General features: G+C 48.5%; 1 protein-coding gene across 1 annotated transcript; it reads left to right on the top strand.

Moving 5' to 3' along the window:
• The first annotated feature begins 9,241 nt into the window (after positions 1–9,241).
• Gpr83 (G protein-coupled receptor 83) lies at positions 9,242–20,221 on the top strand. The gene is made up of 4 exons (XM_052189096.1): positions 9,242–10,058; positions 14,238–14,363; positions 16,213–16,346; positions 17,520–20,221. The coding sequence occupies exons 1-4, from the start codon at positions 9,666–9,668 to the stop codon at positions 18,142–18,144; spliced, it is 1,278 nt and encodes a 425-aa protein (XP_052045056.1). The 5' UTR covers positions 9,242–9,665; the 3' UTR covers positions 18,145–20,221.
• Positions 20,222–22,689: the final 2,468 nt, after the last annotated feature.

The following is a 22,689-nucleotide window of genomic DNA, read 5'->3' as shown; positions in this document are numbered from 1 at the left end:
GTGAGTTCCTGGGACTTGTTCAACAAGTCTGGCCTACTTGGTGAGTTCCAAAATCCAGAGAAAGACAGCCATGTCTCAAAACCCAAGGTGAACAATGCCAGAAGAATGACACCCCAAATTATCTTCTGGCCTTCATATATACACTTACATGTATATAAACATGTGCATGTGTGTGTGTGTGTGTGTGTGTGTGTGTGTGAGTGCGCCCGCGTGCGTGCACACACACACACACACACACACACACACACATGAACAAGATTGTTTCTGGCCCTCAAGCAACAGGGACAGTGATTATAGGGTAGACAAAGCATTTTTCAAGTCCATTAAGAAACAGGGGAGATGTGGGTGACCTCAGATTCTCACTAGGTTGGATGGGAGACAGGGAAGTTATTAGGAAGTAAAGGAAGGGTGAGAGAGAATCAGTAGTTTGCAGCCTCCTACTAAATGTTAGTATTCCAGGTGAAAATGGCCAGTCAGCTATCAACATGAAAGACATGCAGAGAGGTGGCCGGTGAGATACAGGTCTTGAGTCTGGTGAGTGATGAAATGTTAAACCAATAGAGGTGGCTGGGGTTTCCCAGAAGTACATTTGAATCAAGAGAAGCAGATCATGGAGGATCATGGAGGTACCCTGGAAACTCCCGGCCCATGTTGTGGGTTCATCTTTTAAACCCTTTTAAATGTGGGCCGTTTTACTGGTTAGATAGTGTGGTGTGAGTTGGCTCAAGGCTCATGCTACCATTTATAAAACTTACACATAAAAATAGAGAGAGCTGGTGAGACAGCTGAGTGGGTAAGATGCTTGCCACGGTGACTGGAGGTCTATCCCCGGGGCGCAAGAGGAGGTGGAAGGGTGAAGCTTATCTTTCAGGGTTGTACTCTGGCCTGTACATGTGCTGTGGTGACCAAGCCCGCTCAGTCAGTCAGCGGGGTCTCCAGTGCAGGAGTGAGGATTAGAAAGAAAAAGGACAATTAGACAACACTGTAGCATGACCCCAGCCTGTTCTGAGGCTGAGGCGGGTTCATTTTTACCCAATCCGCTTTTATACCATTTTAATTACATGCAAGTAATAAGATCAAGCAGTACAATGAACACAAATCTTCAAGGAAGAAGCAAGGCAATAAACAAAGTCCCCCCCCCCCCCCATCTCGCCTGTGGTCACTGCTTCTAAAATGACCAAGATACCTGAGCCTACTTCCCTGTCCTAGCCCAAAGTCACATTCTTGCCTGAACTTACTTCCCAGTTCTAGCCTAAAATTAGATTCATGCCTGAGCTTACTTCCTTGCCCTGGCCCAATGTCAGATTCCTGCCAAACAGCCCCCCAAAAGCTCCCATACTTCAGCACCCTGAACACGCACCAACACACATCATGCATACATCCACAATATTATATAGAGAGAGCACAGATTAATGCTGAGCATTGGGACACATGTATGTGATTCTAAAACTCAGGAGGCAGAGGCAGAGCATCACCACACATGTGAGACCAGACTGGGGGAGAGGCGGGGAGAAAGTAAGCGTCCTGCTGGCTGAGACTGCAGAGTGAGACCCTCCCAAAGAGCAACGTTCCAACCACATGGGGTTCAGTTTTGGATTCACTAAATGAGTACACTTCCTTTCCCTAAAGCTGAGCATTCTTATATTCTGGCCCCAGCGTCTTACCTAGCTTGTCCATGGGATTTGTTTCTGGTTTTGTTGTTCTTGTATGTGTTGGAGCAGTTCTTCAGCAGTATTTGGTATTTCTGGCTTATTTGGTTCATTTCCAAGAATGTTGTCACCTGTGGTGGGTAATCTTGGCTTGGCTGGATGGAGAGACGCATAGGGAGTTAGTAGCGCGCACTTGTGAGTGTGTGTCTTCGAAGGCACTTTGAGGAAGGACTGACAGGTCTGATGGACAAAGGCCCGCCCTTCATGTGGGCACAGATGTCCAGGCTGGGCAACCCACGGGGGTGAAGCAAGAAGAGGGCGGCAGCCAGCAGGTGCGAGCGAGCGCCGCTCTTCCGCTCTTCCGGTGTCTGCTCTGCTGCCGTTCACCAGGGACACCAGACTCGGGCTTCTTGAGCCTTTCCGTGCAGACTCAAGCAGCTCCAGACTTTCAGCCCCACGCTGAGCTGTGTCCTCAGTTTCCAGCTTCTGGTACTACACAGTTATCCAGGTTCTTGGTTTCCCGGGCTTGCAGACGGAGGAGCCTCCAGTCACGTGAGCCAACAAATCCCCCGTGGTGCTTTGAATGTGAATGGCTCCTATCAGCTCATATATTTGAATAGTTAGTCTCCATTTGGTGGAACAGCTTAGGAAGAAATAGGTGTGGCCTTAGAGAAGGCGTGTCCCTGGGGGCGGGCTTTGAAGTGTCAAGACCTATGAGGTTCTCAGGGCGATTCTCTGCCCTGTGGCTGTGCATCAAGGTGTGAGCGCCCAGCTGCTCCCGTGCTCCCCCTTCATGGCCTCTAACCCTGAAAATGAAGTCGAATTACACTTTTTTTTTTAACATAAGCTGTCTTGGTCCTAGCATTTTATCACGGCAATAGAAAAGTAACTAAGACATTCCCTACTGCCCCCCTTACACACACACACACACACACACTATTGATTTTGTCTCTCTAGTGAACTCTAATCCATCAGTGTATACAAACTGAATGACTGTCACACACCAGGACCTTACTGATTTCCCTTTATTCCCTCTGCCACCATTGGTATGGGATGAATCTGGGAGTGGGGGTGCATTAGTTTAAGTCTGAGCTTTTCAGGAACCTGTTGGTCTTGAAGGGACATCATGATGTCCTTGGGGGTAGTGATGTATGTCTTAGTCAATGTTCTGTTGCTGTGAAGAAACACCGTGGGCACTGCAACTCTTACAAAGTGTTTAATTGGGGATTGATTACAGTTGCAGAGGTTTAGTCCAAGTTGTAATCATGGTGGGAACCATGGTGCTGGAGAAGCAGAAAGTCCTGCATCCAAATCTGCAGGCAGCAGAGAGAGAGAGAGAGAGAGCCTCTAGGCCTGACATAGGTTTTGAAACCCCAAAGTCCACCCTCAATAGTGTACTTCCTCCAGCAAGGCCGCACCTCTTAACACCTTTCAGACAGTGCTACCCCCTCATGACCAAGTACTCAGATATTTGAGTCTATGGGGCATTCCTATTCAAATGACCACAGTGTGAGTCTCAGAAAAGTCTGTTTCAATTTTTTCTTGCTATTATCACTTTCTATATTTTAAATTTTTATTGTTACAATTTAGAAATACTTCTTTGAACCTTGTGTGGTGTTCTATAAGTTTTTGTCTCATTTTTGTTGAAATATGCTTACAAAGTGTTGGACTATGATTCTTCAAGACCACTTGAAAGAAACTCTAGGTTCTGTACTTGGGGGTGTTTGACTGTAATTATGGTTAGAGATGTGGGTCTAAGGGCTATTTGCACATTTTAACTGTACATATGGCTTCAATTTTATTCCGAATGCACAAAAGAAGTTGGCTCCTTCAGTTATAACAGCTCCTGCCTCTCCATCATCTCAGTGTGATAGTAACCGACAGACAAAGAAACCTCTGAAGAAAGATGGAATAATTCAGCCAGCCCTAGTGTGGGCTTAGGCAAAGGATGCTTTCGCTTTGTTAAAGGTCAGATAGTGCCCAAGCTCAGGGTGAAATGTGTTCAGATCCTGGAGTGCTCAGAGACTTGGCAGAGTTGTGTGCAGACTTTCTACTTAAGAGGAAATGGTTGGAACTTCATGCCTATTCTTGGGCATGCTTGGTATAACCTCTCTCTCTAAAGCACAGTTTCTAAAGTACAGTTTCTACCTGCCAACACCAAGAATGAGTTACCCAGGGGCCTTCTGCTGCTCAGGCCCACCCTGGCTAATTATTTGTTACTTATTCTGTCTGATGCTTTCCCTTTCGATCAGTCACACAGTGCCCCTATTCTAACCTGCTAAACTGGTAGGACCTTCCAGGTCTATCTGCAGGATTGAGCGAGACCCTCGACTCACCATTGCAAGGATGTATACAGCAGTCTACCTTGGCAGGTCTGAGTCAAGGTATGCTGCAGATTTCAGAGATCACACCACGAAACACATATAACGAAAGGGATGGGGGGGGGGGGGGAAGGGAGTGCAAGGCTATTTCAGAGTGGGGACATGAGAGAGAAACAGAGACAGAGACAGAGAGAGATAGCAAGAGAGAACAGGAGAGTGAGTAAGAGAGGGCTTGGATGGGGGACCTGTTAAGGGTCCACACGTAACATTTGGTGACTGGTGACTCTGTCAGCACTGGCACTGGGTTGCTAAAGGCAGGCTGGGGTTAACATTCGTCCTTTTCATTTATTCTAAAAGATGAGGAAATAGAGAGGGGTGGAGGTGAAGGGGGACGGGGTGCTCTGCCCTTCAAACCTCTTCCTGCTGTCTTGGGGTGTCAACCTCTCTGGGGACCAGAGGAAGCAGAGATGCTGGAGTCCTGGAAGAGCAGGCTCCCACGGAGTCTGGGCAGTAAGTGAGACAGCAGTTGGAGCGGTTTGTGAGGCTGGACCACCTGGGGCTCACCTCTTTGAAGCTGTCGAAGATATAGATTTGGAGGGAACATCTGGAACGGGCAGGTTTCTGGAACAGATATGTATCAGGGGCAGAGATAAGGGGTTTAGGGGGGAATTTTTTCTTATGTGTACATTCGAAATTTTTAACCCCATGGTTCTGGTAGCTTGGAGAGGGGAGTCCCGTGATCAGTGAAGGGTGAGGAGGGAGATCATACCCTCGGGAATAGGAAGTGGGTGGGGAAACGCAGGATGTTGATTGACGGGAGTGCTTATTTGCAGTCCAATCGACCCACTAGAGGTGGATTCAGTTGATTCCTTGAAGCTTACAAGAATGATTTAGGTTTATAAACAGATAAATATTAGATATGTTAGCATTATCACTGTTTGTAATATATACTGAAATCCACAATGTAGAAAAGGCAATAAACTTATTTATACCTTTGAGTCATTGTAGAAGCTTGGGTCACAAAATGATTCTATGTGAAAAGTATGACCAGTCTTCCCTCTAGCCAGAAGAACAAGGGTACACGGGTCAGACAGATGTTTGTAGCATGACTGAGAAGCACTTTTAAGTCTGTCCTTAGAAGACAAACAAAGGAAATGTAAAATCTTGAGCTTGTAAATATGATACTGATAGTCAGTGCTTTCCAGAGCTAGATTAATAGCTTATCAGAACTCCACTAATCAGTATTAAAATTCTGAACTTTTGAAGTCTTAATATAACAATAGCATAGAGAGGGAAAGAGATCTGAAACATTTTCTTTTCATTTTTACATACCTAAAAACAATTTCTTATACCTTTACAAATTGCATTTACATATCTTAAAACATCTCCTTAGACCCTCATGACTTAAGATTTCATATTCTCAGGCCATACACATGCTTTACACCCTTTCTCCGTGCAATCATCTACAGGAGCTGCAGGCGGCTGCTTACTGAGAGCAGTCATGATTACAAACAGTTTCTTAAAATAAAGGAATAGTGGAAAATCACGTTAAACTCTGTTTTGTGAGTTCTCTTTAGAGTCTAGTAGCAACGTCAACTGTGTCTAGACCTCGTGTTAGCTCTAGAAAAGTGAGGCCTGAGGCCCGGTTTTTACTTATGAAGAAAACTGAGAAGGCAGCAGCAGCATTGGCTGTTGCTGTCTACCGACAAAGCCATCACCAGCCTAGTTGTTTACACAGTCAGAGATCTGAGAAGGATGAATTTCACCCGAGTGAGCAGGAAGTACAAACCAAGCAGCTCTTGAATCTATTACAAACGACAGGCTCACCAGCTGCCTGGACAATCAGTCACCCGAGGTTCCTCCATGGTCATTTGGGGCAGGCCTCCAGGCTCCAGGGCAGTGTCAGTCTTTCACTACTAGGCTCTGAAAATCTGACAGATTTTCCTGTGGAGTAGGAACTTGGGAGGACTGGCCGACTGGTAAAGTGGGGCAGTCAACTCTCCAGTGTCCTATTAGTCCACAATTTGGACAGGATCCTGGTAGCTGGCTGTGTGAAGGGCAGCTTCTCACCCAGTGGGCAGCTTTGCCACAGTTAAAGCAAGTTCTAGGTGGAGGCTCTGTCTATCTTCATCTTCACAGGAGATTAGGGTGCTGTCAGGAACTATCATGAATGGCTTTTTTAGTAAACATTTTAAATACTATGTTCAGCAGATTCCCCCAAAGAGTTTGAGGACCATCAATCTATTAAGTACATATAAACTGGTCAAACTTTGCTGTTTCTAGCTATTTGTTTTAGGCTTAAATTTGAATACACATACAAGATGAAAATAAAGTTTATTCCTGTAATTAGCTACATTTAATTACACTAGTATGGAGCATGTCTGCAAGCGTAGCTCTGAACACATTAACGAATTCTGTCATTTATTCAGTGACTAGTGACGTGCACATCTTCATCAACTTCAACCGTTTCTGTAAGTTTGCAGCTTTTATATTAGGCTTTTGCGCATAGAGTATACTTTTGCAGCTTTATCCCTGTTAGGTTTAGCCTGAAAAAATCAACATATCTTATTTATCGAATATGCCTTATTTATCAAATGTCTGTTGTTTTGAGAAGCTTGGTACTGAACAATTAACAAAGACATAAGAACTCAGGTGTGAACCTCTAATCAGCTTTTGTTAATCTGAATAGACCTTTATACCCTTCGATGTTTATCACTATATGGAGTATATTGTAAACCAGACTTGAATCACATATATTGCATGTTGTAGCAAATATAACCTTAAATTTGTATATTCATACAAAAATCTATACCAATTCTAAATATTTGAGACTTGCTACTTTCTTAGTCTAAAGGAGCTACAATGATAAACAGTTCACTCAGGCTAAGAAGTTTTACAACTATTGCTTTATGCCGTGTTGTCACTTAAACACGTGACGTCACATGGCAGGTACTCTTTAACCTTAGCGAAGATGGTTGCCAGCCATGTGGCTGCTTACTTCCTGATGAGGTCACCAGCCAAGATGCAGGAGAGCCACAAGGTTGCTATTTAAAAACATCTGTTTTCCGTGTGTGTGTGTGTGTGTGTGTGTGTGTGTGTGTGTGTTATATACACATATACACACAGAGTTGGGTCCAAGTTACACACACACACACACACACACACACACATCCCAAGCAAGAGTTGAATTACACACACACACACACACACACACACACACACAGATGTTTAATTATAAGTCTTTTGTTATAAGTTTAAAGCCAAATGTTGTTACATAGGTTATAGATTTTAAACCAAACCCAGTGAATAACTTACAAATGGTGAGGTAAGAGTTTATAGCATAATCTTAAGAGGTTTTGTTTATTTTTATTTTATTTTGAGAGCAGAGTGCAAAGAAATCTTAGAGATAAAAGATTTTTAAGAGTGGGAGGCAGAACCTTAGAGGTAAGAGACTTTGAGGATTGTAGAGCAGAACAGGTTTAGATATAAGATATTTAGGGACCCTTTTTCTAGGCAGTAGCAGTTGTTAGAACTTGGAAATCAAGTTCCCCAATATTTTTGGTCATTGATCTGTACTGAGGCCAAGCTGCTGTACTAAAATCTGAGAAGGAAGAGGACGCTGAAAGACCGGGACACCTTCGTGGGTGTGTTCTTTCCTCCAAGCTCCCAGAGCTGAAACTGCAGGAGTGCAGCAGCTCCCAGTGGGAAACAGAGAATTTGAAGAGTACAGGCTGGGGGTAGGGGTGGGAGGTGCACAAGGAGAGGCAGAGCAGGTGCCTCGGAGTGGGAGAAGGAGAGGAAGCGTCCCAGGCTGCCACAGGCCGGGCTGCAGTTCCTGAGAGCCCAGAGGGCAGGAGGGCAGATAGCAGGAGAAAATGGAGATATCCGCGTTGGTATCATGGTCAGAGGTGCAGCACGCTGCAGAGTCCAGAGAAGCCCAGATGTGTCCGCAGTGAGGGCACAGCGGCCCGGAGGGAAGCAGCAGCTGCAGAATCCTGAAATTCACAAACCAATGGTCGGTGCATACTTCAGGACAGTTAGATCAGCAGCATGGTTCCTCGTGGCCAATGCAGAGGAGCACAGGTGTGTGTGTGTGGGGGGGGGGGGTGCACACTGCAGTCGGCCTGTTCCTTTGCTTTCCGGGCTCCTGCTATGTGGACTTGAACTCCCACTTTGCAACAAACTTACAGATTCATCAACTATAACTTAAAGATAAGGCATTTACAAAGTCTGTGAGAGCGGGGTGGCGGCAAAAACAATAGGGATCGCAGCAGAGAAAAAAGAAAGAGGAAATGGCGATTCTTTTCTGTTCCCTGATCACTTGGTTGGCAGCATTTAAGCTATCTTGGGGTTGCTCACCAGGGCCAGATGACACACTAGATGCCCTTAAGTCCCGCACTAAGCAGGGCTGTCCAAGGTTCTGCGCGAAGCATCCCTCAGGGAAGCCAGGTGGATAATGCAGTTCCCACGGAGGAATCGGGGCTTGTCTATCAAGATAGGCGTATACACAAGTAAAAACGGGGTCTATGACAGGGACCGAAGGGGCAGGTGAGGAGCAAGAGAGGGAAACAAAGTATGCGAGACATGAAGAACTGTTTCACCAGAGGAAGGAGAGAGGAAGAGGAGTGCTGGGAAGCCGGGATGAGGGTGGGTAAGAACAAAGTGCATATAAACGCTGTGTGTTCATGACACTCTCATGAAGAAATCCACTGTGTGTGCGAACTGAAATTGTCTTAAAATACAATTTTAAAATTCTCACTGGAGAAGCGGGTGGGGTGGCTGAGAGGCAGCGTCCAGAGGTCCAGTGGTGGCGAAGCTACTGTTTCCAGAGGAGTGGACAGCGACTGGAGCCCTTGATTTCTTCTGCTTCTTGGATGTGTCAAGAAGCGTTTGAAGGCTGTCAATAAAACAATAGCCTTTCCTGAGCCTTCCAGCGAGTTTTAAGGTCTAGCTGGAGAGGAAACATTCCAGGTCTATTTCAGGATTTGTCGCATCCCAGGATCCACCCAGGTTAGGAGCCACCTTACTATTGGGGATGTGCCAAGACTACAGTTCAGATGGAAACCAACGTGGGATCTTCGGACTGCACAGACCCGGCCTTGCAGGGTGACTCCACACAGTCCCCAGGGCTGTTTGCACCTGTCTGCTGGCTTGCTATACAGGAAGCTGGTGAGCGTGAGGAGGGGGCTGCCCGAGTCTGGGCTGCAGCCGGGTAGCAGAGCTGCAGAGCCGGTGCGAGCTGCGCTGGGAACTGCGGTGCTGCGAGAGGGAGCGGGGCAGCTGGAGCCGAGCGAGCGCGTCACGGGAGCGAAGGGACGCTGCACAGCCCTATAGGCGGAGGCGCTCTGGCTCCAGCGGGAGCAGAGCTATAAAAGTGCTGCGAGAATCGGGCGAGCGCCACCGAGGACCTAGGACCGAGGTGGGTGGCAATAGGCACAGCCAGGGTCCCTTGGCGTTCCGGAGTTTTCTCTGCGGTCCCGACCCTCAGGAGGATCTCAGTTGCCTCCGGACCTGGCGCGGTCCAGGTTCTCTTTGGAGGTCGGGGCTCCCTGTGTGCTCCGTGCCCCTCGAGCCCAGGTTCCCTCCGTGGTGCGGACCCCTCTAGCTCGGTGCGCTCAGCGCCCCGCACCCAGCCTCCGTGCACGGAGCCCGGCAGGGAGTCCGACCCTTGTGCTCAGAGCTGCAGTGCCTGGACATGACGGTCCCTCCTGTCCTGCTTCTCTTTCTTCTGTCCTCGGTGCGAGCCACTGATCAACCGCAGGTCGTCCCTGAGCATCCCAGCATGGAGGCAGCCCTGACGGGGCCCAACGCCTCCTCCTCCTCGCACTTCTGGGCCAACTATACTTTCTCTGACTGGCAGAACTTCGTGGGCAGGAGACGCTATGGGGCCGAGTCCCAGAACCCCACGGTGAAAGCCCTGCTCATCGTGGCCTACTCCTTCATCATCATCTTCTCGCTCTTCGGCAACGTACTGGTCTGTCATGTCATCTTCAAGAACCAGCGCATGCACTCGGCCACCAGCCTCTTCATTGTCAACCTGGCAGTGGCGGACATCATGATCACCTTACTCAACACGCCTTTCACCTTGGTAAGGGAGGGTCCTCTCCCGCCTCGGGCTCTTCTCCTGAAGCATCTTTCTATCCCCTCTCCTCCTGACAGTCTCTCTTCCAGGTCCTCCCAACTCCAGGCTTGCCCTCTCTAGCCCTTCACCTGCTCTCCTCAGCCTTAATTTGTGTTCCTGTCTTAATCCTCGGCTTCCCTTTCTCTCCTGTCACTAACCAATATTCCTTCATGTCTGTCTCCCCCTTGCTCTTTCTTTTCCCCTTCGTTTCCAAGCCAGAGTTTCTGCAGCTGGTAGCACTAATTCAATGAGGCAGTTGGCTCTAACCGAGGACTGACCATTCCCTGTTTACCCTCCTTGGCCACAGGAAGTAGCAACCAGTGAATCAGGTCCCTGAAATGTTGGCAGAGGCTGCTATCCTGACCCTCTCTTCAGCCCGTGAAAAGCCTGCCTCCCACCCATAGGGTGCTGCTGCCGGGTCGTTTGAGGCAGCAACTGTCCGTTGGTAATGGAGTCTGAGATGTCTTTCTCGGTGCTAGTGGGTTAAGCTGTGTTTCCTCCGTGGCTTGATAGGAAAACCCAGTGTGAGGCTTGTGCTGTGAGGGCTGGGACATTTGGGCAGGGGATGGAAGTGTTTTCCTCTCTGGGTGGGCTTCTGCTATGTGATATTTACTGATGTTGTTTCTGTCCCTCAGTGACCAGGGGGCTTGTGGATGGTTTGAGACAGTGAGGGTGTGGTTGAGCAATCCCGGTGACAGACAGCTCATCTCTACAATGGGGCCATGCCCTTTCAACCTATGGAATGACTTGTTAAAGCTATTAGCCAAGCAGAATATCTGTCTGTCTGTCTGTCTGTCTATTTCCTATCAATCTATTCACCGACCCACCCACCCATCCCTCTCTTCCTCCATCCATCCATCCATCCATCCCTTCCTCACTTCATCCATCCATCCCTTCCTCCATCCCTCCCTCCCTCCCTCAATCCCTCCCTCCCTTCCTCCATCCATCCCTCCCTCCATCCATCCATCCCTTTCTCCATCCCTCCCTCCCTCCATCCATCCATCCCTCCCTCCCTCCATCTATCCCTCCCTCCCTCCCTCCATCCATCCATCCCTCCCTCCCTCCATCCCTCCCTCCCTTCCTCCATCCATCCATCCATCCATCATCTATCCACCTCTCACACACAATTGACAGACAGCAAGAAGATGGATCACTGTAAGCCCATTGGCCCATGTGAGCTCCTTCTAAATTTTCCATCTTCAAAGTATTCTCATTCTCTCTCCTATTTTTCCTCATAAGAACATATTCACATTTTGTAGATAAGGAAACCGAGGCCCTGTCGTCATCCAAGGCCACCTGCAGAGCCAGAAGAACTTGGTCTTTTCACTAAAGTTCATTGCTGAGTCCACAAAGTCCCCAGTGGGATTGGGGAGGGTCTTGACCCATGTTCTGCTTCCACTGCTCCAAGACACCAACTTGTCCTATTGTCCTTTAGCCTATACTAACCTATCAGTGGTCATTTGGGGCCCTTTAGGCACTGGCTAAGATGTTAAGAGTCCTCCTGTGTCTCCAGGATGCTAGAAAGGCTGTGTCATGGCTCCCCATAGCTTCTCCCTTGGCTTTTTATCAGAGGGTAGGCGAGCTGAGGTGGGTCTTGGCTTTGAGCTGCAAGGCTCCAGGGTCTGGCCTTGTCACTGCTGTTCAGAGCCAGACTGCAGAGTCAGATCTGAAGTAGACACAAGAAGGAAACAGAGACAACTGAGAGCTGACTGTCCCAGGGCTCTCCTGTGAGAGGGGACTCTCTGCCCTTCCTGCAGGAGAAACTGTAAGAGCTGAGCTTTGAGCCCAAGCCTGGCATCTTCCCAGTCTAAACTCCTTTAGGACCTTTATCTATCTATCTATCTATCTATCTATCTATCTATCTATCTATCTATCTATCTATCTATCTATCTGTCTGTCTGTCTGTCTGTCTGTCTGTCTGTCTGTCTGTCTATCCATCCATCCATCCATCCATCCATCCATCCATCCATCCATCTAGGATGTTGCCCTGTGCACTCAGGTTGTGAGAACTGGGAAGGAGGGTCTTCAAATCTCTCAGCCTGCTCACCGCAGCCTTCCCACTTGGATGAGGCATTGCTTTTGGTGACGGTGACCTCCTCCTGGGCCCGTTCCCAGCCACTGTGCCCACTGCAGTCGACATAAAGACTGGCTCTGGTCACTGAAACAATAACAAACACTTGCTGATGGTTCCCACGACAGAGGTGTGCAGACAGTCTAGTGAAGCCCAAAGGAGGCGGGCCTTCATTCTAACCCACCAGGGGGTCAAAGGAGACTTTGAAAAGGATGTGCCATTGTAACAGGTCTGCAAGATCTAGATTTCCACACAGCACCGAAGGAGCAGGCAGAGCGAGAGGGAGGAGCCCCTGAAGATCACTTCTTGTCTAGGGAGCACAGAGCACAGAGTCGCTGGGTGAGGCCCAGGCAGATCAGAAAGAGAGGCTGGGCCAGGCATCAGGACTGAGACTTCCTGCAGCCTGTCTGGGGAAGTGAGTCTCACTCACTGCTAGCAGCAGTGTTCCTCCTAAACAGCCCGAGGGCAAGATCTGGAGAGAAGAGGGGCTTCTGGTAGGTGGTGGGGGCCCATCAGAACTCAGTTTGCTCGCTTGCTGATCGGAGGCGGGAGGCAGGGGCGTTGAAGATGTCCTGCTTCGTAGCCTCCACGGCTTGCCCAGCCACAGGACAAAGCCCTGGGTCTTCTCTCTGTGCAGATGCAGCCAGACTTGACCCCATTTTCCTGTATACACACCAGGCAAAGGCCCCACTCCTTAGTTCCCAACAGACCCTGGTCCAGGGTGCATGGCTTTATCCCAACCTCCGCCTGTGTGAGGCTTGCTCCCCTCAAATACCCCTCGCGCAGGCGTAATGACAGTCCAGAGGCTAAGTATGGCATGCTGTACCTGCCCCACATCTGTTTTCTGTCATGCATGATTTTTATAACCACACGTGAAATGGCGATCCTGCTTTACATGTGCAGGGGTGAAGGCTTAGAGACTAAACTGGTGAAACTGTGCTCTACGGTTCGGCATGGCACCGGCAATGTCTCTGGGAAGGCTGAGAAGCTTCCTGAGAGGATGCTCCTCAGATCCCAATGAGAGTCATAACCGTGTGTCAGTCAGGGCTGGCCCATTCTCTGATATGTCTCTCACCTTCCCGTCCACTAACATGACAACAGGGAGTGGCAAAATCTCTGCTGTACATCCAGGTTGTGAGAGTATTTCTGTCCAGCTGAGTTGCTGTCTCCGTCTCTGCTGTCAGTCTCTCCGTTGCCCATTTCACTCCTGCCTGGTGGTCATCCTCCTGTTCCAGGACAGGCCTTGCTCAGAATTGATGCTCCATTTCTCCTGGCCACAAGACATCCCATGGCAGCTGCTCCAGGCCTGTGTAATCCTCCAGTCCTGCATAGTGCTGAGGGAGGACCTTGTCTTCCCCAAGGGCCCCATTTCTCCCCACTGTAACCTTTACCTTCCCAGGTTTTTCTGTCCCAGCTGATCAGCTGCAATATTGGCATAGACATGGGGCTGGGGTGTATGTAGTTCAGTAATAGATCACTTACACAGCATGTATGGGCTCTGAGTTGGATCACTTACACACACACACACACACACACACACACCTTCTAAACACAGTGAACATGTTGTTTTCCCACAAGGCCATGTTCCATTTATCCACGAAAGAATATTACTACACTTCAAAATGCCAGCTTCCCATTTCTAAAAATCGCGTTTTAACAATTTGCTGGGCAATCTCCCCCATCTTTACAGATTTTATAATAAGCCTTTCAGGTAGAGATTTTGAAGCCAGTTTCTAAAAATGGGAAAACCGAGGTTAAAGGAGTTTATTGGCTACGGCCGCATGGCAATAAATAGAGGTGGAAATGCCAACCCCCAGAGCCCGTGTTCTTCCCAAGCTCTCCTGATACCTGATGGCCCAGGGCCATGACTGGGGTTTGGTGAACTGAATGAACAAAATTGGGCTATCCTGGGGAGACCCATGTGGTCCATGGTGCCGTAGCCGGAAGATTTCTTGGCTGGAAGAGCTGAGAGATCTCCTGAAGAGATGTTCTTCAAAGACCGCCGAGAGGTGGCAGTGGTGCCAATTGAAGCCTATTGGTCCTGTCTGTCCCCTCCATCTATATTTTACCCACAGGTCCGCTTCGTGAACAGCACATGGGTGTTCGGGAAGGGCATGTGTCACGTCAGTCGCTTTGCCCAGTACTGTTCTCTGCACGTCTCAGCACTGACTCTGACAGCTATTGCTGTGGACCGTCACCAGGTGAGAGCACCAGTCTCCGGCATCCCCCTCCCCTCTACCACCATGGCCTGTGGGGAATACTCTCAGGACAGAGACCCATTCATGCCCCCTGTCAGCGTATGTACTTGTCTCCTCGTTGATAGATTTGGGCAAGGACAGGAGGGATGCTAAACTCTTTGATGGTTGCAAACGGTTGTTTCCACTATGTCGTTGGAGGGAACGATCTCTTCAGGTTGCCATCTCTGACTGTAATGAATTACTTGGATGGTAGAAAAACAAACACAGAAAATCACAGATGGAAATGAAGAAGCAAAAAACTGCAGGTCAAAGAAGGCTTCAGGTGACATGGAGAGCCTCTGGCCCAGATACTGAGAATAGGAGCAGGTAGGATGTGTAGCACAGGAGTGAGCAGGTGGGGTGGTGCCCCAAGGGTGGTAGGTAGGCACTCAAAGAGAACCCAAGGTCATCCCTTTTGGTAGAGGCCAACTCTGGGCCAGGTATATTGCACCCACAAATTCTGTAATCCATAAGTGCATATTGCTGAGTATTCAGTGGTTCTCAGCCTTCCTAATGTTGACCTTTTACTGTAGTCTCTCATGTTGTGGTGACCCCCCAACCATAAAATTATGTTGTTGCTACTTCATAACTATAACTTTGCCAATGAGCGGTGTCTCAGTTTCTAAGGCCAACAGAAGCAAGTGTTTTCTGATGGTCATCACCCACAGGTTGAGAACCACTGGATTAGACCGTGTTAAAAATTAGGATACACGCTCAAAAATGCACATACTTTCCCATGATCATGTGACCAAGAATGACCACATTAGGTCTAACACCTGTCTGGCTCCAATCACTGGTCTCATCACTAGGCTGTCCTGCTCTGTGATGATTTAAACAGGCCCACAAAGCAAGTATCCTTAGGATAAAGAGACTGACCCAACAGACTTGGCTCCCAAGACCCACACTCAAAGGCCCCACTCAATGTGAGGAATTACTTTCTAGTAAATGCTCAAAGTGGACAGAGCTGCCTAGAACACAGTGTCCATGTCACCAGCAACATCTAAGTACATCTGGTGACAACTTGAAAGGAGCGTTCTTGAAGGAATTTGCACATCAGATGAGGGATGGACTGCCCAAATTTGAGGTCGCTAACTTCCAAACTGCCCTAATCATGTTTGAATCAGATCTTCCTATAGTAAAGGTGTGTCACATCCAGCAGAGGAAAGATTGCATGCAACTCTTCCTTACCTTTGGTTAGTTTCCACAAATTCGATCAGAGATCTGGGGTATCTCTGCCCCAGGAACTAGTCTCACAAATGGAGATGCTTTTTAATCACCACAATTATTTAAGCTTTTTAGAAGAGTTGATTGACTAGAACTCATTATCAATTCCAAGACACATTTTGGCTCCATGTCTGTGATACTGGTTCCCTTTTAAGTGCATGGAAATTGGTCTGGGTTGGAATTTAGCAATGGCTTTAGTGGGTGGCATCAAATCAACCACCCACTCTTCTTGCAGTGGGTGATAAGAGATTGCTCTTGATGGTCAGAACCATGGAAAGATGGTCAGGCCTCAAGGAGGTGGAGCTGAACTTGGGTCACCTTCTGTCACCTTTGTACCCTCCTTACCCGCCCTGCCCTTCTTACTTGCAAAAGGCCTTGGGACTTCCAGGAGCCACAGAGTCTACATGACACCCTCTTTCCACCTCTGGAGTTGAACTGTGGTCAGAGTGACCTCCCTTTAACTCCCTGATGGCCTAGTGCCATGCCGGTGCCACCAAGGAATGTAAAGGGCTCTCACCCTTCAACAAATAAAACCTGGAGTCTTACCTGCTTTCACCATCAGCTGTGAGACCCCTCACGTGTTTTCTAGGTCATTATGCATCCCTTGAAGCCTCGGATCTCCATCACCAAGGGTGTCATCTATATTGCTGTCATATGGGTCATGGCTACCTTCTTCTCTCTGCCACATGCCATCTGCCAGAAACTGTTTACCTTCAAGTACAGGTGAGACATGTTAGCTGGAGTAGCCTGGGGCTCAAGGGAGTGTACTAATGACCTTCTCCAGAATTGACTGGCCCACAGTCATTGAGACTAAACGGGGGGGGGGGAGGGGGCTCCAGGTGTGACTCTTGCTGTTGGGCACACCTGCCTCTTGAGCTGTTCTTATTCTGTCCCTTCTTGGCCCATGCTGAGTCTCTGCATCCTCTTTTCAACCCAACCTTGCTTTCTAGGCTGTTTGCAAGGATAGGGCAGTAGTTACCAGATTCTGCCACCAGGAGGCATGTGCTCACACAGATGCCCACTCAGCCCTGTTGAAAATGAGCAAGAATTCTGGCTCACTGGAACTTAGAAAATAAGCTCTAGTATATGCTTCCGAGGAAGGATTCCCTGTCTCCCCCACTACCCAGTTTGGTCCTTAACATATGCTCTTACCAAATGAGAAATGCCTTCTTTCAAACACTCAGTTAAAAACAACAACAAAAGCCACAATCTACTTCAGAATAGCCTGTCTCCATGGCAGACGGCACAGAAGGAAGAGCTATCTCATTTTGAACTCGTGATCTACTCTCTGAGTCAATCCCTAGCTCCGCCTCCACACTACAAACCTGCAGTCCATATTCACCAACAGTGAGCCAAGGAGGGAACTTTGAGTGATCTTACAGCTTTCCATTGGGAACAGCTGCCTCCCCCCTCCTGCTTCTTCTAGAATGTGTCAGGAAGGTAGCAAGGTCTGGAGGCGGCTAGAGACATGTGTGCCTCACGACCTGCTCTCCGGGCCTTCCATCTGTATTAATGGTTGCTATCTGGGGTGAGAACTGTCTGCAAAGAGAACATGGGAAAGAGTTGGTTTCCTGAGCATGAACATCGCTGTTTCATTCCTTCCTCAATCTATCTATTCATCATTCATTCGTTTATTTGTTCATTGAATATCCATGGACCCACTGTGTCCAAGGGATAATGCCAGGTTTAGGGGACACAGAGTCTGGAGTCTTCCTGACCTCTGTAAAATGTTCTATGGAGAGACTGAAGCGTGACGAGATGATAAGCCACAGTACCAAAAAGGCTGTGACAGAATGCCCAAGCCTTAGTTGGGAGGCCAGCATTCCTCCTTTGGAAGTGGTAGTTGATTCCCCACTCATAGCCGCCATCTTCCTTTCCCCCTCTCTCTTGGCTCAGTGAGGACATTGTGCGCTCCCTCTGCCTGCCGGACTTCCCAGAGCCGGCTGACCTCTTCTGGAAGTACCTGGACCTGGCCACCTTCATCCTGCTCTACCTTCTTCCGCTCTTCATCATCTCAGTGGCCTATGCCCGTGTGGCCAAGAAGCTGTGGCTCTGTAACACCATCGGCGACGTGACCACAGAGCAGTACCTTGCCCTGCGTCGCAAGAAGAAGACCACGGTGAAGATGCTGGTGCTTGTGGTGGTCCTCTTTGCCCTCTGCTGGTTCCCACTCAACTGCTACGTCCTCCTCCTGTCCAGCAAGGCCATCCACACCAACAACGCCCTCTACTTCGCCTTCCACTGGTTTGCCATGAGCAGTACTTGCTATAACCCTTTCATCTACTGCTGGCTCAATGAGAACTTTAGGGTTGAGCTCAAGGCCTTGCTGAGCATGTGCCAAAGGCCGCCCAAGCCTCAGGAAGACAGGCTGCCCTCCCCAGTTCCTTCCTTCAGGGTGGCCTGGACAGAGAAGAGGCCGGGCCAGAGGGCTCCACTAGCTAACCACCACCTGCCCTCCTCCCAGGTCCAGTCTGGGAAGACAGATCTGTCTTCGGTGGAACCCATCGTGGCCGTGAGTTAGGGAAAGCTGGAAGCAGTGGGGGAGGGGTCTGTCCTCTCACAACTGACCAGTCACTCAGAGTCGGAAAGTTCCACAGAAGCAGCGAGATGCCTGGGTTCCTAGGAACCTGTCCAGCCCCATCTGATTTGCAAACCTTCTAGAAGATGCCATGAGGCATTGTGTGGTGTTGTGTGTAGGTCTGTGAGCAAGCGCTCTGGAAGCCACCTCAGCTCCAACCGAGGCTGGCTCAGTCAACCACCTCCATTTGTCTAGCATCTGTCACCTCGCCCTTCCTACTGCTTAGCACCCACAGGGGAATCTGAGTCACACTGTTGGTGGGCCTGACCAATGTGCTCAGAGAAGAACTTCACTAGCCTGGGAGGACAGGCACAAAGGCTGTCTGAAGTCATTGGAACAAGAGTAATCACACAGTTTCAATGGCTTTGGCTCTATCCATGACCAGATAGGACCCATTTTGGTTTCTTAAAAATAAAGAGAAATTAGTATTGCCATTTTGAAAAGTTCAGAAAAGTAAAGAAATGAATTCAGCCCATCAGTTTGTAAAAAAAAAAAGCCTATTACTATGCTGTGAATTTATCTGCCTTCTCTCTCTCTCTGTATATATATATATATATATATATATATATATATATATATATATATACATACTTCTAAAATCCTGAACTGCACGTGTCCATTTAGACTGTAATAATTAGCAAGAAACTGGAATATATCGGAGTACTGTTGAATTCCTCCATGATGAATAGGGTCCCTCAGCAGATGAACAAAAAGAGAAGAGAGGAGAAGAGAGGAGAGGAGAGAGGAGAGGAGGAGAGGAGAGGGGAGGGGAGGGGAGGAGAGGAGAGGAGAGCAAGGTGAGGGTTTACTGTGTCTTGTAACATGCGATGGGTGGGGCCTGGCCCTCTCCTGGGGGTTACCATCAAGATGAGCAGTACACAGAGAGCTGGGAGGCAGGATCCCTCCCCTGGCCCCCAGAAACAAGAAGGTGTGAATCACTGTTCTTTTTTAATGGGCAATGAGAGACCTGCTTTCCAATAAGCTGGAAATAATTGTGCTTAGGCCCCTCATCTGCCCGAGCTGTCTAGACAGGGCATTTTTCTATGTCGTCTGAATGATGAAAAAAAATTTTTTTCTCACCAGTTCCTGAGAGAAGATTTCCCTGTCTACATCACTTGAGAAATTCATGTGTCATTTTTTTTCAAAACTTATCAGCTTCTTAAAGCAACTTTAATCCTTTAGGGCCCCTTTGTCGGAGAAATCTCATTCCAGGTAGCCAGCAATTTCATCTTCTGCCATATGGTCCTGATGACTCTCAGTGTCACCCACTGACAGATGTGTCAGGCAGAGCTGACTCGACTCCCCATGCCCAGAGTGGTGGCTGCTGCTGTGCTAACTTCTGATTTCCATCTCCTCACAGAGCTGTCATGGAGACAAAGCATCCTTGGGGTGCTGAGAGGGAAACTGAGGCTTGAGGGAGGAGAGGCTCATCCAAGATTCATTTAGAACTCTCAGTTGCTAACTGAAGCACAATTTGGTCAAGCCTGATTCCCTGTAACAAACTCATGGGGTTTCTTAAACTACTCAATCCTTGGGAGTGTTAGAAAATTTCCAAATTAAAAAAAAAAGTCATCTACAGAACAGAATTTTAAAGAAAAATGTCTTGGAGAGGGTAGAAGGAAATTTCCAAATATAAAGTGAGTTTTTGAGGCCACAGTTTCTGCATCTGTCCTGATCTCTGTAATGTCAGCTGATGCCTGTGAGTTGCATTTTTCCTGTGGCCAAGGAGAGTCAGGGTACCAGCCAGAGGACAGGTAGCAGCAACATACAGTGTGTCTTCCCCAGGGAATTGTGGGAAGAGCTTCCGCCTCCCTGAGGGCGTCCTGTCACAGAGTCAGCCCTCAGGTCTGCATCTCCGCTTGGTCCCTGTCTGGTCCCTCTCCCATATTTCCTGTATACTCTGAGCAGATGTAACTGCTAACAGTGACCGTGGTCTTTGCGAAGCCTGAGTTTTTCCAATGTGCTGTAAAGTGTGCTGTGTTGTAAGTCACTGTAGGCGCAATAAAACCCCTCCCCTGTGCGCAGGCTGTGTGCTTCTTGGACTGGTGACCATGACACAGATGGTAACCTTTAGAACGGGATTGGCATGGGATTGGATGAGGAGTGCACGGGGATTCTCCATGTGAAACTCAGGATTCTATCTCAGAAAGTCTGGGCACAGTGAAGAGGAAGAGCGCGTGGAGAGACTGCCGACTCCTCCTCGGGAGTCCACGGCCCCTCCGTGGTGGTGATACACCTGTGATGTCTGCTTGAACCCTGAGCTGCGCTTGCCCTGGGTGATTTGGGAGGAAACAAAGCTGTGGCTGGAGCTCCTGAGGCCTCTCAGTAGCAGAACCCAGTAGACACAGCCTCCCCTGCGTGTGCTGTGGTTGATGCCACACTAGGCCTCGAGTGCCACCACAGAGAACAACCTGACGCCATTTCATGCAACTGCTAACGTCAGTTTTAGAGGCAGATGAAAATGAGGGTGATCTGACGAGCCAGAAGAAAATATGAAAGAAACACAAGAGATGAGAGATGGAAACTCAGATTTGTGGATGTTTCCTCACGTAGATGCCAGAGCATTCAAACTCATGATCTCACCTGCTCTGCCTTCTCTGAGGTGGGCATCAGTGTTTCTCAGAGGAGGAAACTGAGGCTCAGCAAGTTTATATGATTTTCTGAAGATCACAGTCTAAACTGAAAGATAATACTTAGGAGGTCAGGTTCTGTGAAAGCATAAAAAACAAACAATCCTATGTTTTAATTTTAATCTCATAGTCTCCAAATTTTATTGATGGAAAGGTTTTATTCGGTTGACAAACTATGTTAGCAGCCCTCAGAACTAGGACTTGATTTATGTATTTGGCAAAATGCTTGGGTGAGTCTTAATGCCTTCACAGATCTGGGGTCAGTGAATCGGGGGTTAGGCAGCATGGCCAGGCAAAATCACCCATCATCCCCATGTCGCTGGTACCTGGGAGACCTTGGCAAGTCGCCAAGGTCAGGAGCCATCCTGAGCCTCAAGGTTCTGGGGTCGCTCGGAAGGATGCATGTCTACCATTGCCAGTCTGATCTTGCTGAGACATCCCTCCGTGGTGGTGAGAGCCTGTTGAGCCATCTTTTCTGATTGGATTTAGAATCCTGTAAGAGACGCACCTCTGGCTGTGTGTATCTATGTGGGTGTCTCCAGAGAGGATCTACTATGGAAGAAAGGTCCACTCTGTCCATGAGTCAGTACCATTCCTTGGGTGGGGCAACTGCACTGATTACAGAGAGGAAAGGAGAAAGCCATCTGCGCGCCAGCGACCCCTCTCTCTGCTTCCTGGTCCCTCTGCTGAGACTAGACCAAGCCGCTCTCACCACCTTGCCACAAGTGCTGCCGTGCACACTCCATCCATGAGCCAAGAGAAAGCCATCCTTAAATTACCTGTGTCAAGTATCTGGCAAGACAATGAAACAGAGTAACTAAGGCAGAGCCCACCCTGGCTGGCTGGCGGGCACTGAAGGATCTGGGAAAACCAGAAGCAGGCCTAGGTCAGGGCACAGCATGAAGGCAGAAGAAAGACGTGCTAGCCGCTGGAGAGACCAGTTGTCAGCATCTTGTTTTAGCATCTCCATGTACCCTCTATGGCCAATTGTCTCTCTCATTTCAAAGAGTAGTAGTTAGGAGAGAGAGAGAGAGAGAGAGAGAGAGAGAGAGAGAGAGAGAGAGAGAGAGAGAGAGGTGCAAAGCTGAATGCAGTTTTGAAAACACACAAAGCAGCCATGTTTAACATGAGCGAAGCCTGGCTAGGTCTCTTCCCGGGCTGTAGTAAACTGTCTCACAGGTTTATAAATTATCACAGCAGGGAGAAGGGTTGGTCTCAGGACAGGTGTACTGGCTGACTTTGTGTGTCAACTTGACAGAGGCTGGAGTTATCATAGAGAAAGGAATTTCAGTTGGGGAAGTGCCTCCATGAGATCCAGTTGTGGGGCATTTTCTCAATTAGTGATCAAGTGGGGAGGTCCCCTTGTGGGTGGTTCCACCTTTGGGCTGGTGCTCTTGGGTTCTATAAGAGAGCAGGCTGAGCAAGCCAGGGGAAGCAAGCCAGTAAGAAACATCCCTCCATGGCCTCTGCATCAGCTCCTGCTTCCTGACCTGCTTGAGTTCCAGTCCTGACTTCCTTTAGTGATGAAATGCAATGTGGAAGTTTAAGCTCAATAAACCCTTTCCTCCCCAACTTGCTTCTTGGTCATGATGTTTGTGCAGGAACAGAAACCCTGACTAAGACAACAGGATATATGCCATAGGTCTAGACATGGGTTATTCTTCAGGCTTTAGCTTTGGTTTAGGCAGCGGGTTCAAGGATGTCTATTACGTATTGAAAGAAATTCATCAAATCGATAACCATATAGCCAAGAGCAAGTTACAGCTGGATACCTGCTTAGAGGATGCCATAGACCAAGGACTGCAACTAGTCTGGTCCTGACCCTGTGGCCTGCCTACAGCCAAACCTAACAACAAAG

Source organism: Apodemus sylvaticus, chromosome 7 (genome assembly GCF_947179515.1).
Source record: "Apodemus sylvaticus chromosome 7, mApoSyl1.1, whole genome shotgun sequence".
Lineage (NCBI taxonomy): Eukaryota > Metazoa > Chordata > Mammalia > Rodentia > Muridae > Apodemus > Apodemus sylvaticus.
Note: the sequence above shows the minus strand (reverse complement) of the source record. Positions and strands in the feature narration are given on the sequence as shown.

What these genes read in the sequence shown, in the direction of transcription:
- Gpr83 (XM_052189096.1), top strand. Translation starts at nt 9,666, where the DNA reads ATGACGGTCCCTCCTGTCCTGCTTCTCTTTCTTCTGTCCTCGGTGCGA. An exon ending in TTGCTGTGGACCGTCACCAG is followed by an intron (nt 14,364 to 16,212) that starts GTGAGAGCACCA and finishes CGTGTTTTCTAG; the next exon opens with GTCATTATGCATCCCTTGAA. An exon ending in CTGTTTACCTTCAAGTACAG is followed by an intron (nt 16,347 to 17,519) that starts GTGAGACATGTT and finishes CTCTTGGCTCAG; the next exon opens with TGAGGACATTGTGCGCTCCC.